Below are 17,824 nucleotides of genomic sequence, written 5' to 3' on the forward strand. Positions count from 1 at the left end.
AAGTTCACTTTGGCAGGATTTGAGGTTGTGTTTGAAATATAAAGCACTAGAAAAAATGCTACTAAACTAATGTTTCTGCCAGCTCACTGCCTTAATAATAATGATAATAATCCTTTCTACTATAAGCACAAGGCCTGATACTTTGGGGAGAGAGTAAGTCGATTACATTGACCCCAGTGCTCAAATGGTAGCTATTTCATTGACCTCAAGAGGGATAAAAGGCAAAGTTGACCCTGGTGGAATTTGAAATCAGTAAGTAAGGATAGACGAAATACCACTAAGCATTTTGCCTGGTGTGCTAATGATTCTACCAGCTCACTGCTTTAATAATAATAATAATGATATCAATAATAATAATGATAATAATAATAATAATAATAATAATGATGATAATAATAATAATAATAATAATAATGGTTTCAAATTTTAGCGCAAGGGCAGCAAGTTTTTGAGAAGGGTAAATTGATAACATTGGTTCCAATACTTGACTGGTTCTTATTTTATTGACCCCCAAAAGGATAAAAAGCAAAGCTGATCTTGGCAGAATTTGAACTCAAAGCATAAAGATGGACGAAATGCCACTTAGCATTTTACCTGTCATGCTAACAATTCTGCAAGCTCGTTGCCTTAATAATAATAAAAATAATAATAATAATAATAATAATCCTTTCTATTATAGGCACAAGGCCTGAAATTCTGGGGGAAGGGGCAAGTCAATTAAACCAACCCCAGTACTCAACTGGTACTTAATTTATCGACCCCAAAAAGATGAAAGGCAAAGTTGACCTCAGTGGAATTTAACAATAATAATAATAATAATTATTATTATTATAATTATCCTTTCTACTAAAGCACAAGGCCTGAAATTTGGGGGGAAGGGACTTGTTGATTACATCAACCTCATAGCTCAGCTGATATTTACTTCATCGACCCCTGAATGGATGAAAAGCAAAGTCGAACTCGGTGGAATCTGAACTCTGAACATGAAGACTGATAAAATACCAATAAGCATTTCGCTTGGCATGCTAACAGTTCTATCAGCTCACTACCTTAATAATAATAATAATAATAATAATAATGATAATTTCTGATCGAAGCACAAGTCTTGAATTTTGGGAGATGGGAGTGGCCAATCAATACCAGTGGCTCTAGTACTTGATTGATATTTTATTTTATCAACCCCAAAAGGATGAAAGGCAAAATTGACCTCTGTAGGATTTAAACTCAGAATGTAAAGAGCTAGAAAAAGTGCCACTGATCATTTTATCTGATGCATTAATGTTTCTATCAGCTTGCTACTCTTATGATATTAATAATAAAAAAGCTTTCTACAATGGGCACAAGATCTGAAGTTTTGGGGCAGCTGCAGGGCCAGTTGATATCATTGACCCCCACCCCACCTCAGTACATGACTGGTACTATTTTATCAACCTCAAAGAGGTTAAAGGTAATGTTGATCTCAGCAGGGGTTAAATTCAGAATGTAAAGATTTGGAACAAAGTTGTAACTATTCTGCCAACCCACCTCCCCAATAATAATAATAATAATAATAGTATGATATGTCTTTCTACTATAGGCACAAGGCCTGAAATTAGGGGAGGGGGGATAGTCGATTACATCGACCCAGTACTTGACTGGTAACTTTTTCATCGACTCCGAAAGATGACAAGCAAAGTCGACCTCAGCAGAATAATAAATAATAATACTAATACTACTACTAATAATAATAGTAATAATAATAATAATAATACTGCAACTAATAATAACAATAGTAATAATAATAATAATAATAATAATATGACAACTGAATTAACTGCTGGATTTGATTTATCAAATGATATGAAATTTGAATATTTTCTAAGGTATCTGCTAGTATTGTAATTCTGGCAGTGTTAACACAAGTGATTAAAAGAAAAAGAGACAGAGAGAGAGAGAGGAAAAAAGAAGGTAAAAAACAAAAGGAGAAAGAAACTGGAAGAAGCAGCAGAAGACTCTACGGACAACATTTCAAACATGGTGCAGGGATACAAAAAACTGACCTGAGGGTCTCCTACCTCCAGGTTGGCCTGAAGAAAATAGAAAGTGTTGGATATATCAGAAACAAAAACAGATGGACAGAATTGGTTGTGGATGGGTGGGTGTTTGGGAAGGAAAGAAAGAAAAAAAGTAAAGAAGAAAGGTGGAGAGAGGAAGAAAAGAGAGAGAAGAGTAGAGGAATAAAAGGGAAAAAACAGGTGGTGGGGAGAGGAAAATGAAAGTAGAGGAAAAGAAGAAATAGAAGATAAAAATTAAGAGCTGCATCTTAGAAATGTAATTTTGCCAATAAGAAACACATGAACTGAAACTGTTTCACTTCTTTTTATTAATCAATAGTTACAATATTTGATGGTCAATAAGATGCATTTTTTTTCTGAAAAAAAAAAAATATCTCAGAATTTCCCCGTGGGCCGTATATGTAAAGTTGGGCTTCTCATAATCTTTAATGCACTAAAACCTTTTCCCTTATTATGCACTGCTGAAGTTGGGGTAAATCTAATATGCACACATCTTTTATGCTATCAGATATAACTAATTAAGCAATTAACTATTCAACTGTTTGATTCATTATTAATTATTTCATCTATCATTCAGTTAATAGGGTTATCTAGTTGACTAATAAAAATGATTTTTAATTTAGGCAAAAGGCCAACGTTTTTTTAAAAGAAGGACTTAGCTGATAACACAGACCCTGGTACTTGTCTGCTACTTTATTTTGTCAATCTTAGACAGATGAAAGGTAAAGCTGGCCTGGGATTTGAACTCACAATGTAAAGAGCTGGATGAAGCCCAGTGCTCTAAAGATGTTACCAATTCACTGCCTTTTAGTTGACTAATAAGGGTTTCATATTTTGGCACAAGGATAGCAATTTTGAGAGGTAGGGATTAATCAATTACATTGACTCCAGAACTTAACAGATACTATATTATATTGACCAGGTGGGGATGAAAAGCAAAGTTGTCTCCTGACAGAATTTGAATTTACAATGTAATAAGTTGGGAAAAATAACCCTTTCTTCCATAGACACAAGGCTTGAAAGTTTAGAGGTGTGGGTGCTAATCGATTACATCATCTCCAGTGTGCAATTGGTACTTATTTTATTGACCTTGAAATGATGAAGGGCAAAGTTGACCTTTATAGAATTTGAATTCAGAATGTAAAGGCTGAAAGAAATGCTGCTAAGTATTTTGACCAACATGCTAATGATTCTGCCTTATTCACTTGATTAATAATAATTGTTTCTAATTTAGGCACAAGACCAACAATTTTGAGGGTAGGGGATCAGTTGATGCCATGGATCCTAGTATATAACAGGTAACTTATTTTACCAACCCTGAACAGATGAAAGGCTAAGTTGACCTAGGTGGGATTTAAATTCAGAATATAAGGAGTCAAAATAAATACCAGAAAGCAGTTTTTCCCCGGTTCAATACTACTACTAACAACAACAACTACTACTACTACTACTACTACTACTGCTACTGCTGCTGCTGCTGCTGCTGCTACTACTACTACTACTACTACTACTACTAATAATAATAATAATAATAACTGCAACAAAAAAAAGTGAAATAGAACCAGTGGGTGTGGGTCTTTTACTAGCCAAATGACTTTTCTAAGACACATCTGTTTCAACACACGATTTTCACATCAAGAATCTTACAAAAAACAAATACAGAAATGGAAAGAAAGAGAGTGTAGAAGAATGGAAAAGAGAATAAGTGGTAAGAATGAATGGGAAAGAGAATAGAGTAGAGAGTAAAAGACAGAAAAAGAGAATGTCTCAATTGAATGAAAAGTAAAAAGAAGAAACATAATTGGTTGGATATTAATTATTCAGGTTGGTTCCTCTGTTGATACTTTTGTCCTCTATCCTCAGTGCAAGAAATAAATTAATCAGTGTTGTCAAGACTTAAGATTACAATTTGTCTATGAAGTCAATGTGCTAGACGAATAAACCAAACATTTATGATTTTCAAACTTTGTAGCAGTAATTGTGTTAATGTCTCTGTGCAGCTAGCTATTTGCTTTACTTATTTGTCTTAATATGCCTAAATTTGAAAATAGGTTTCAAAAATAGATAAGAGCTATGTTTGGAAGGCATTCAACTGCAAGAATACTTGCTGATACAAGATACATCAAAACAGCTGAGTGTTTTAGAATAAAAAAATAGAATTAAAAGTTTTTTGAATCAAAAATTTACAATGTAGAAAAATTAAAAAGAATATTTTCCAGCCAACCATCAAATGATAGCATATTCCAGAAATTATTTCTCTGTTGGTAACAGAAACTAGCTCTACATTATAGTAAGTGAAATAAGAAATGGTTTATCATACAAAGGATGTCCCATGGTAAGAATATCTTTTGACACTAGAAAAATAGCACAAATTTATGAAAAAGTGTTGCTCTAGCTGGCATAGTGAGTAGCTAGATTATAAAATAATAACTAATATGATATATATCATTCTCTCATCTTTGTCCTTCTTCCTGCTCTCCATTTTCTTTAATGAGCTATAAGACTCAAGGTTAGTTACCCAGTTTCCATAGTATACAGGTGACCAAGATCATGACATTCCCCTGAACAGGATGCCAGTCCCTTGTAGGGCCTAAAAATCAGCAATTTTGAGAGGAGGTGGGCAAGTCAGTTACACTGACTCCAGTACCTGACTGGTACTTTATTTTATCAACCTTGAAGGGATGAGAGACAAAGTCAACATCGGAAGGATTTGAGCTCAGGCTGTAAAGTGCTGGATGAAATGCTGCTAAGCATTTTCTGATGCACTAACCATTCTCTCAGTTCATCAACTTTAATTCCCTTATGTCAAACATATTCTTTCTGATGTTTTATAACTAACTCTTCCCAAACCACTGATTATCTGTTTCATATAAATCCATATCCTTTCTCTAACTTCTCTTCTTTTATTTAATATTGTTCAACATTTATCAAATAGATTTTAGAATACATTAAGCCCACACCTGCTCTCCATTAGAGGAAGCCATGTGTTCACCTTGTGAGCTAGAGCTAGACATCTGGTCCTGTCCCTCTACCATACTGTCACATCCTTCAATGCTATACACCACTCAGCTGAGGGGATCTTGTCTTGCAAGTTACTTAGTGACTTCACTAGTGTTGGTGCCACAAAAAAAAAAAGGATCTAATACATTCTGTAAAGTGGTTGGTGTTAGGAAGGGCATCTAGCTGTGAAAATCATGCCAAAGCAGATGCTGAAACATGGTGCAACCCCTTGGCTTGTTGGTTCCTGTTGAACCAGCCAACTTATACCAGCAAGGAAGATGGGATGTTAAATGAAGACAAGGATGATATATTTCTAGAATTGGTACATGATCTAAAGACAGCCTGAATTGCCATGGACTGATTAGAAAATGTGCACTACCAAAGTATGTGTTGGGTTGTGATTTCATAAACACACAGTTTTGCCTGGAACATTCATTTTTTCCTTCTCAGGGCCCATCTATATGCAACCTAATTTGTTTACATCTGACATCTAATAGTGGTCTAAATATAGAGACTGTCACTCCTAATAATTTTTCCATTTATTTGGATTGTGTCTGATCTGTATATATAGCATCTGAAAAACATTATTACTGTTGTTGTTGTTGTTGTTACCGTGTAAACACATAGTTTACAGTAATATTCTTCCATAATGGAAATATATCTGAAGGAATAAACATTTTTTTATGTTGTAGATATTTTCTGAGTAGGAGACTTCAAAAGAAAAAAAAAGATGACAAACAAACATACATAAACAAACACATGAATGGATGTATGAATGAATGAATGTGTGTTGTGTGTGTATGTGTTTGCATTTGTGAATGATTGCTCTTAAAACAGTTGTCACAAACAGAGGAGGAGGATATGTTTGTGGAACCATGTAAAGAAGATCTTCTGCAAAGGAATAAAAAAAAAAGTCAAATTTTGGTTAAACATTTTAGATCACATAAGAAAAAAACTAAAATTGGAAACAACAGTAACAACAACAAAATTAACAAGTATCATAATGACTTCAAACTCTTGTACAAGGGTCACACATGTCGATCAGAGAAGTATAATACATGCATGTTGTTTATTTTATTGATAATGGAAGGATGAAAGCTAAGCCAGTTTTGTTAGGGTTTGGACTATGAATGCAAAGAAATGCTACCAAATACTGCAAAGCATTTGGTGCTAGAGCAATAATATACTCTTTTTACCAGCCCACTCCCCTACAACTACAACCACCACTATCACCACCACTACTACTACTACTAATGATATTTATCTAAAGGAAAGGCTATGCATTATGGGAGAAAAGGGTACTCAATATCCTTGACCTACATATATAACAGTTTTGAAGTGGAACTATAAAGAAATATAATTACATTCTACAAGTTTCCCACTCTGGTACTTTAATAATAATAATAATAATAATACATAGAGCACCGAAGGACAGATATAGTAACCTTTAGGAGGGGCAAACAAGAGTGCCTAATAATCGACGTGGCAGTACCCAGGAGATCAACATATTATCATGAAAAAAAAGAGAGAAGATTGATAAATATGGAGACCTGAGAACTGAGATCACCAAGATGTGGCAGCGACGAGAGCATAAATGCTGTCCCTACTGTTATTAGACAATTGGACTCAATACCACCCAACCTGAAGAAATATCTGGAAACTTTAGAAATACCTTACAATCTAAGTGTTTTGCAAAAATTGGCATTACTTGGAATTGCACACATATTGCATCAAGTACTATCCATCTGAAGTCCTTGTGACTTGACAGACAGTGCAAACCCCTGATATCTTCAATCAACATCATGATACTGGATACTGTGTATCCATAATAATAATAACAACAATAATTATAATAATAGTAATAATAACAATAATAATAATAATAATAATAATAATAATAATAATAATAATAATAATAATAATAATTTCTAATACAGATACAAGAACTGCATTTCTGAGGTGAAAGGGTTAGTTGATAACATTGATCTCTGTACTTGTCAGGTACACTTTTTATTAATCTTAAAAAAATTCAGAACAAAGTTGACCTCTGAGGGATTCGAACTCCACAAGTAAAAAGCTGGAAGAGATATTGCAAGACATTTTTTTCCTGACATACTAAGGATTCTACTCATCAGGTAACCTAATAATGATAGTAATGGTTTCTACTAAAGGCACAAGGCCTGGAATTTGTGAGGAAGGGGATAGTTGATTACATTGGTCCCCAGTGCTTGACTGGCACTTATTTTATTGACCCTGAAAGGACGACAAGCAAATTTGAACTTAGGATGTAAAAATGAATGAAGTGCAGCAAAGCATTTTGTTCAGTGTGCTGATGATTTTGTCAGCCCGACATTTTTAATACTAATAATAATCCTTTGTACTATAGGCACAAGGCCTGAAATTCTGGGTGAGGTGATAGGTGATTACATTGACCCCAGTACTTAACTGGTACTCTTTTTATTGACCCAGAAGGGATGAAAGGTTGACCTCGGTGGAATTTGAACTCAGAACATAAAGACAGATGAAATGAGGTTAAGCATTTTGCCCGGCGTGCTAACAATTCTGCTAAGCTCGCCACCTTAATAATAATAATAATAATAATAATAATAATAATAATAATAATCTTTTCTACTATTGGTACAAGGACTGAAATTTGGTGGAAGAGGACGAGTTGATAACATCGAACCCAGTACTTGACTGGAAGAAGAAGAAGAAGAAGAAGAAGAAGAAATGTTGACCACTTGGTATAAACACCCAAACTTCTACTTGAGAGGCTGAGGGATAGTAGAATTGTGACTCATACTATTGGCCTGTAGAAAAGTACAATCCTGCATTCTGCAAGAAGTGTAAGAAAGATTCTTGAGATCTGAGGAGAATTGTTTTCACCTAACCTCAAGAAAATATCCCTGCTAACTGATAGGACATATAATAGTTATATCAATAATTGCTGCAAATTTTAGCAAAAGTCTAGCAATCTTAGAGGTGGATTTTAGTCAATTACATTGACCCCAGTAACTTCACTGGTACTTGATTTTTACTGAATTTGCAAAAATGAAACCCAAAGTTGACCTCAGCAGAATTATGTTCTGCATTGAAAGAACATAAACAGCCAGAAGTAAAATCACTAAACTTTTATCTGACTTGCTAAATGATTCTGCCAGCTCAAGGCTATAATAATAATAAGAATAATAACAATAATAATAATAATAATAATAATAATAATTATAATAATAATAATAATAATAATAATAATAATAATAATATTCCTTTCTACTAAAGGCACAAGGCCTGAAATTTGGGGGAGGGGTATAGTTGATTACATTGACTCCAGTGCTCAGCTGGTACTTATTTATCAACCCCGAAAGGATGAAAGGCAAAGTCGATACTGGCGGAATTTGAACTCAGAAAGTAGCGACAAGCGAAATACCGCTAAGCATTTTGCCCTGCATGCTAGCAATTCTGTCAGCTCACCACCTTAATAATAATAATAATAATAATAATAATAATAATAATAATGACGATGATGATGATAATAATAATAGTAATCCTTTCTACCTACTATAGGCACAAAGCCCGAAATCTTTTAGGAGGGATGGGCTATATGATTATACCAACTCTGCCAGCTCGCCACCTTAATTATAATAATAATAATAATACTAATACTACTAATAATAATAATGATGATAATGATGGTAATAATAGTAATAATAATAATGATAATGATGATAACAATGACAATGATTTCTTACCTTGGTACAAGACCTTGAATTTACAGTGTAGGGGCATAAAAATTAAAATTAAAATAAATCATAGAAGCAAGACACTAAAATAAAACCAAGGGAAAGTGGAAATGAAGGACTTGTGCAGGCTAAACAACAATAAAAATGTAAAGTTCCTCATCTGCTGCCTGGATATAAAAAAAAAATATAGTTGTTGGGAATATTTGTTAAGAATAGCATAACATTGTATTGATGGTTTTGGCAGTCGGCTGTGCAAAGTAAAAATGATTGAATGGAGAATTATTCTGTGAAGGATAAAGTCAGATGGGATACAGTGACCAAAATGGAAAACAAGATTGAAAATTCTCTTGGAATTTTGACTGCCACATGCATAAATCCATCACTTCCAGAAGGCCTAACATAATTTTTCAGAAAAACATCCAGGAAAACCACAAAAGAAAAGTGAGAAATATCAAGCACCAGAGAATAAAATATTACATATATCAGCATCATCATCATTTTAATGTCCCCCTTTCCATGCTTGCATAAGTCTGAAAAAGATTCGTTGTAGCAGATTTTCTACAGCTGGCTGCTCTTGTTGTTGCCAACTCTTACCTGTTTCCAATTCAGAAAATATTTCCTGTAATCCTTCGAACACTAACAACAGAATGGCCAAACACTTTTCATCATGGATGATTACAAATAAAACCACAATGCTTTTATGACAATGCTGGTTGTTTACAACTAACTTGTGATATGCAATGAAAAGACAAACACACTCGTACATACATAAATACATACATATGTAAAAACATATATGCTTACATACATATATATTTGATGGACTTCTTTCAGATTTTGCCTAACAAATTCAGTTACAAATTTTTGTTCCTTCTTGGGATAGATACAGTGATGTAAACACACAAACACACACACTCACACAGACACACAATAGTCGATTGGGTAGAGAGAAACTGAAAGAAGCCCATCGTGTATATATATATATATATATATATATATATATATATATATATATATGTGTGTATGTGTGTGTGTATATATATATAATATATATATATCTGTATATGTACATATATATATGTATATACATTTGTGCATGAGTGTGTGTGTGGAGGGGGGTTGTGTCCCTGCCATCATTTGACAGCTGGTTTTGGTGTGTTTGTGTCCTCATAGCTTGGTGATTCGGCAAGGGAGACTGATAGAATGGGGTCAATTTCTTCAACTAAAACCCTTTAAAGTTGTGCTCCAGTATGGCTGGTGTCAAATGACTGAAATGTGTAAAAGAATAAAAGGTATATATATTATTATTATTATTATTATTATTATTATCTTATGATATTTACTTTGTATTATATTATACTTATTTATTGTGCTTTTACTTATTAATTTTTCTATATGTGACAGTGGATTTTCATCGATGAGTTCATGACCCTTGGTTCTTTTCCCTAAAACTATACATATATATATATATATATTTCATACTATGAAACTTAATTTAATTTTAATTTTTAATAAATTGAATTTAACTGAGTTTTTAGCTGTAAATTTGGATTTTTATCCCTAATATATTATTATTATTATTATATATACATATATATATATATATATATATATATATATATATATATACACACACATATATATATTCTTTTACCTGTTTCAATCATTAGTCAGTGGTCATGCTAGAGCACTACCTTTAGTGGAACAAATTGACCCCAGACTTATTCTTTATAAGCCTTGTACTTATCCTATCGGCCTCTTTTGCTGAACCGCTAAGTTATGAGGATGTAAACACACCAATATCGGTTGTCAAGCAATGATGGGAAGACAAACACACACACAAACATATATATATGACAGGCTGCTTTCAGTTTCCATCTACCAAATCCACTCAGAGTGTTTTGGTCAGCCCAAGGCTACAGTAGAAGACACTTGCCCAAGGTTGGGAAGCAAGCTTTTTTCTACACAGCCACATACATACACACACACACACACACACACACACACACACACACACACACACACACACACATACATACATATCATCATCGTTGTAATTTCCACCTTCACATGGGTGAGTCAGAAATTGTTGAGGTATATATTCTACAGCCAGATGCCTTCCCTGTCACTAACCCTCCCCTGTTTCTAAGTAAGATGGTATTTCACTGTGACTAGACATGTTTTCACAGATTTAGAATGAAGGATACTACTTGCATGACTGAAACATTTCTTTAGAACTTATTTTCTGTCTTTTACATGTTTCAGCCATTGGACTGTGGCCATCATGCTGGGGTACCACCACCTTGAAGAGTTTAGTCAAACAAAACAATGTCAGCATTGGTCTCTTAATGCTGGACTGTTAAGTTTCAGGGACATAACAAAAAGAATAACCACCATTTGTCAACCAGTAGTGCTAGGGACAAATACATACACATATATATGTATACATATTAATTGCTAGCAAGGAGACAGTATTTCATTTTGAAACTGTAATATACAACCGAGTATATTAAAGGTTGACAAGTCAATATTGTATGTTATTTTTGTGTTGGCAGTGCAATTTTTCTATTTTTAAGTTTATCTCTACAGATTTCCTCTTGAATAAATATAAGTTACGAAGCATTGTAACTTTCAGTACAGGCTCTGAATTCAATAGAAAATCTATAGAGATAAGCTTAAATATACATATGCTCTTTTACTCTTTTACTTGTTTCAGTCATTTGACAGTGGCCATGCTGGAGCACCGCCTTTAGTCGAGCAAATCGACCCCAGGACTTATTCTTTGTAAGCCTAGTACTTATTCTATCAGTCTCTTTGCCGAACCGCTAAGTTATGTGGACGTAAACACACCAGCATCGGTTGTCAAGCGATGTTGGAGGGACAAACACAGACACACAAACATATACACACACATATATATACATATATACGACGGGCTTCTTTCAGTTTCCGTCTACCAAATCCACTCACAAGGCTTTAGTCGGCCCGAGGCTATAGTAGAAGACACTTGCCCAAGGTGCCATGCAATGGGACTGAACCTGGAACCATGTGGTTGGTAAGCAAGCTACTTACCACACAGCCACTCCTACGAAATACATAAACACACACGCATATATATATATATATATACAAGCAAAGCAGCTAGTTATGAAATCTCTCCAAGAGAGGAAGGCAGTAACTGAACTGGCAAGTAATGTTTGTCACTACTTCATCATGGCTGTTTTATACGAATGGATGTTACTATGATTTTTTAAATCCAAAAGGACCGTTCCTTTAGTTGGTTAACAATGCATCCTGCATCCAATATATTGCAAGCAAGGAAGTGAACCCCTACTACCTTCCAGTGACAGGACCAACAGACCAACCTGGTTTCAGGCTATTTATGCCCATCCTCAGTGCTGGATACAATTTCCTTCACATTTCCAGGGGTGACACTCGTGCCAGGTCTTCCAGATCACTCATTATCTTTTGTTCTTCCGCATTTGAAGTGGCTGTGCCACTTAAAACATTGTGTATGGCCCAGTGCCTCATCACTGTAAGCTTACTGAAGCATACTCAGTGTCTTTGGAGCAGACTTCCCAAGTTTAATGCAAAATTTCACGTTGACTTTTTGTTCCAACTTCCTGTCCATGACAAAATCACAGACTACAGTATATACCTGATCACAAAAACACAAATTTCACCACTTGTTAAGTAAACACAGCACACTGCCTCATGAAGGTCACTACGAGCTCTCACTGCACATACAACCTTGTGCTGCCATCTGTTGATGCACTACAGAACTAGTCTGGGAAATTTTTGATACCACCTTGTAAGTCACTAGCATATTTGTAAGGAGTATTAATCTTGTGCTGCATTGACTCTTCATCTTCTTACTTGTCTTGTGTATATATGGATGGATGGCTAGGTAACTGTGTGTTATGCATGTATGTATGTATATATATATATATATATATATATATATATATATATATATATATGTACATGTGTAAATATACACAAATATATATACGTATCTATACTCCTAGTCTCTCACACATGCACAAATATCTATATCAATCAATCTATCTGTCTATATATTTATAAATATATATATACACACACACATATATATACGCTTATATATACGCTTATATCAACGGATATATATTTATAAGTACATATAAACATAAGTGCGTGCGTGTGTGTATGTGTGCGTACGTGTGTCTGTCTGTGTGTGTGTGTGTGTGTGTACACAAAAAATAAAAATGTCCTCTTCAAAGCAGCAAATATCTTTGTGTATATTTTCCTGTATGCTTTTTTTCTTTTCAGAATTATAAAAAAGAAGAGTAAAATAAATCACACATTCAAAGCAAATAAAATTTCTTAATGAGTTAAATTGTTCAGTGTTTTTTAATTCTGATTTTCAATAAATAAACATGTTTTAAATAAGTATTCACTAATCAACTTAACTTGAAAATCCAGAATCATTGCATTCTGAACCTTTATCATGTTGATCAATTTGCTGTTTCTATTGATTTTTGAAGTCATGTTAAACTGACAAACCTAATACGCTGTTAAATAAACAACATTATTCATGCTTTTTACCATTCAAATCATCTTGTATGTCATTGAGCAATGTTTTTGGCTCTCTGAAGATCTAAGTTAGTTATATCATGCCACTTTGATTTGTACCGGATTCTTACTTATTTATACAACAACATCATCATCATCACCATCATCATCACCATCACCATCATCATCATTTTAATGTCCACTTTCCCATGCTTGAAAGGGTTGGATGGACTATATTGGGAAGGACTTATGTCTGGCAACAGGACTCTGCACCATGCCACACAAGCAGGAAAACCCATTCATGGCTGTCAGACCACATCACCCCTAACATCTGGCCACCTAACTCCCCCAAACTGCATCCCACTTCATTATCATGTGTGGGGCACAGTCGGGCAAGAGATCAACAAAACTCCTTGTAACACCAAAGATGAACTGAAGGCAAGGATTATGGTAGCATTCACTAACTTAAACAAGAAGACTGTCCAGAAGAGTTACAAGAGATTCTGAAGTCGTCTGGAGGCCATAGTTGAAGCCAATGGCGATTTTGTTGAATAAATTTACTCTTTAATATTTCAAGATTTTTTACGTAATTTTGGTAAATATATCTGTTAAAATGAGATGTCAGTGTTATTTTCATTTTTGCATAATTTAGATGACAATATATTCACCACGCCCTGTATATATATGTATGTGTATATATATATATATATATATATATATATATATATATAAATATATATATATATATATATATATATGTTTTTATCAAAACTATTGTCTTCACTGAACCTATTCTAACCAGTACACTCAGCCTTCACTCCTTCTCACCTTCTGTAAGATCTGTCTTCAACCTATTTTCATTCTGTCAGTAATCAAATTTGTTATTTATCCCATATATCTAAAGTCTATGACATTGATCCATTTCCAAGGTCACATTGCCTTTTGTAATCATTCTATCCCTTTTGTCATGTTGCTTCCATCAAAGATTGTGCTGCTGCATGGTAATTGTGTTGCTCTACATCAGTGGGTAGACCCAGGCAGGTCTGGTGTCATGAAGGAAGGAATCAAAACACCTACAGAGCTGATGAGACATGAACTCTGCAATCAGAGATGAAGTACAGCAGTGCCTCTGTATGCAAGTGTTTGTGTTTACCCTAAATTTAAAACCTGTCACAAAATAACTAAATGCCCATTCACTCAATGTCATATCACACATCCCTCTTAACATTATCATTCATGCCTCAATCTTTCATGCCTCTCACTTTGTAAAGAGGCTGACAAGTAGGAGACACAGAAGTGATGTTGTCAGATCTCTTTCGATATGCTGAGGATATGACTATCTGTCTGGTGCTAGTGCCACTAAAAATAGCACCCAGCATACTCTGCACCGTGCAAGGTTATGAAGACCTTTCATTTTCTACTTAGTAAGTCTACATAACTAAATAAATGAATGTGGTATCAAAATTGAAACTATGGAATTTGGGCTGAGTAAATCTGCCACTTACCCTCTTAAGCATACTATCATTGCTTCATGAGAATCACTTTGCAGAGCTTGCCAATCATTTCCTTCCATGTCAGAAAATAACAGAACTTCTCAGATGAAATGAAATTCAATACCTAAGTAGATATTACATGTTATTGAGTTATTGGATATCAAGTTTTAAGTTGCAAATCTACAGCAAGTGTCACATTGTGCATATGTGTAATACATATAATTCTACGCATGGTCATTTAGCCAGTGGTCAGTTCTGCACACAAATATAATTCACTATCATCATCATTAATTAACATCCCTCTTCCATGCTGACATAGATTGGATGGTTTGACAGGATCCAGTGAGCCGGAGGATTCTACTGAGCTTAAATGTCTGCTTTGGCATGATTTCAATGGCTGAATGAACCCTCATAGCACCAAACAGTTTACAGAAGGTACTAGATGCTTTTTTTTTAGCACCAGCATGCATGGAGGTTGCCAAGTTACTTGCAAGACAGAGGAGAAAAAAAGCCTTTATGCCCGTCATTAAGAGGCTATGGTATGATAGATGGACAGGTACAAGTATCTTGCCATATGCATGCGTATTGGAGATAGCAGAAGCTATTAAAAGAAATATCATGGATTACGTGTTGGTGATTTGAACAGTTGGTGAATGAATATACAATAAGTCCACGACTACACTAAAACATCATAACAAAATAAATAAAATTACTCATTTCAGACCCTTAAATATAATGCACGAAAACACAAGTTTGATGAAAACAAATCCAGTATTTGATTGGTAATTATTTTATCATTTCCTAAAGGAAGATAAAATTAACCTGAGTATATGATTCAAATTTTAAACACCTAATCAACCATTCTAATATTGCCCTACCTATTCTCTTAATCCTTTGGCATTTAAACCAGTTTCAATTGGCCAAAATAATCTACCTGTCTATATTTTCAAACTGGCCAGATCTGGCCTTTCACACTTATGCCACAATATTATTCTAAAAATATACAACCATATCATTGAAATCTCAGAGCTACATGCGACAGAGAAATCTGAATTTTAAAGGGTTAAACTGCCATGCATCAGACAATAATTATTACAATTTTTTTGTCAAGTCCATGTAAGAAACATATAATCTATTGAATTCAATTTATGTCCTTGCTTTTAGATGGCATTAAGAATGGAAAACAATGTTTAAGAATCTTCTTTGTTTGGAAATATAGCATCATTTGTTTAATTTCACTCACATACACAATACCCACTACATGTCATCCTCTTCTACCATATCGGTCTCTTCTCTACCTTCCTTCTCATTCCTTTGTTTTCTTCGTCTCTCTCTTTCTCTCTATCTCTGTTTGTCTCTCTTTATCTTTGTTTCAGTCTGTCTGTCTGTCTCTCTTCCTTTAACCTTGGTTGAGATGACAATTTCTTCGAGCTTAATTGGATTTTTGACAGAAACCTCTAACTCTCTAATGTTTTTCAGTTTAGTTTGCGTGTAAGATTGATTAGTCAACCTCCTAACCAAACTCATTTCCCATTGGCTCTATTGTTAGACTTCTACAAGTTTCCATTTCCTTTCTCATCTGCGTGGTTATAAAACTTTAAAACAGAACAAACTTGTTTATTATGGTTTCATGATTGCAGCAGTTGTGATATTATATCTTTAAGGCACAGTAAATGCAGGTTCTGTATCAAACTCTAACATTAAAATCATCAACGAAGTGTTTGGACAACTAATTCATAGTTTGGCTTTATTCTTTCGATATTAAAAAAGTTGATATATATATCCAGGTCCATACTGCTAAGTTCATCTTTACAAGCCTTTACACATATGTCACAGTTAATGATTCAGCCAGCAACTGGAGGAAGGTTGGTTATAAGAATTTATCTATCAGCAGGGAAGAGTAGTTAATAGATACTAAACCATCATCACCATCCTCATCATCCTCATCATCGTTGTTTTAATTAATGTCTGCTTTTCCACGCTTGCATGGATCAGAAAGAATTTATTGAAGCAGCTTGCTTATCGGTTGATGCCCTTCATGTCACCAATCCTCACCTGTTTCTAAGCAAGGTAATATTTCTCCATGGTTTAAGGCAGCAAGCTGGCAGAATCGTTAGCACATCAGGCAAAACAGCTAGTGGCATTTCATCCACATTTATGTTCTGAGTTCAAATTCCATTGAAGTTGACTTTGCCTTTCATCTGCTGAAATTGCTGGTCTTGTGTCAAAAGGTGAGGTCAATATTTCTCCATGACTAGACGTGATTTTCATAGAAAATTGGAGGTAAATAGCATTGCTTGTGTGATGGTGATGCTCATTTACAAATATCACATAGTGTCAAGACAAATGTACATACACCCTTCCCACACACACACACACATGATGGGTTTCTTCCAGTTTCTATCAACCAAATCCACTTACAAAACTTTGTTGAACCTAGAAGATACTTGCTCAAGATGCTTACTGCAAAGCAGACTGAATTGAACCCAAGATCTAATGGTTGGCAAGCCAAGCTTCTCAATCACACAGCTATGCCTGTGCTTCACAAACCACACCTAGACTTATATGTAAATATATAAACTGGAATCTGTATCTAGACATCTCAAGCAATTTGCAAAGAAACGCTGGTGCTTTGATTTCAATGTGTTAGGTGGATAACAAATACATTTTCATTGATTACAACACAAATCTAACACATGCAACAACCTCAGGGAACCTAGAACATATTGTACATATTAGTTAGACACTCAAATACACAACAAAATAATATGCAGTAGATTTGAGCTTAAGACCTATAAGTCAATAAATACTGCTTATGGATAATTTGTTACCTTATAAGAAACCTAGTAATGCAAAACGAGCAGCCTTGTCACACATTGTGTCATATTGATTCTACATGTGTGTGTAGTTAAGAAGCTTACTTTGCAACCATTTCGTTTTGAGTTCAGTCCCACTGTGTGACACTTTAGTCAAGTGTTTTCTC

General features: G+C 34.5%; 1 protein-coding gene across 1 annotated transcript in view; it reads right to left on the reverse strand.

The window, feature by feature from the left end:
- Positions 1-17,824, reverse strand: part of LOC106883993 (protein lev-9) — a 693,982-nt gene that overhangs the window by 296,466 nt on the left and 379,692 nt on the right. The window contains exon 9 of the mRNA XM_089358252.1: positions 2,040-2,066. Within this exon, the coding sequence (XP_089214378.1) occupies positions 2,040-2,066 (27 nt within the window). The remainder of the gene's footprint in view (positions 1-2,039; positions 2,067-17,824) is intronic.

The sequence above is a fragment of the Octopus bimaculoides genome, chromosome 10 (assembly GCF_046866305.1).
Source record: "Octopus bimaculoides isolate indiv1 chromosome 10, ASM4686630v1, whole genome shotgun sequence".
Classification (NCBI taxonomy): Eukaryota; Metazoa; Mollusca; class Cephalopoda; order Octopoda; family Octopodidae; genus Octopus; species Octopus bimaculoides.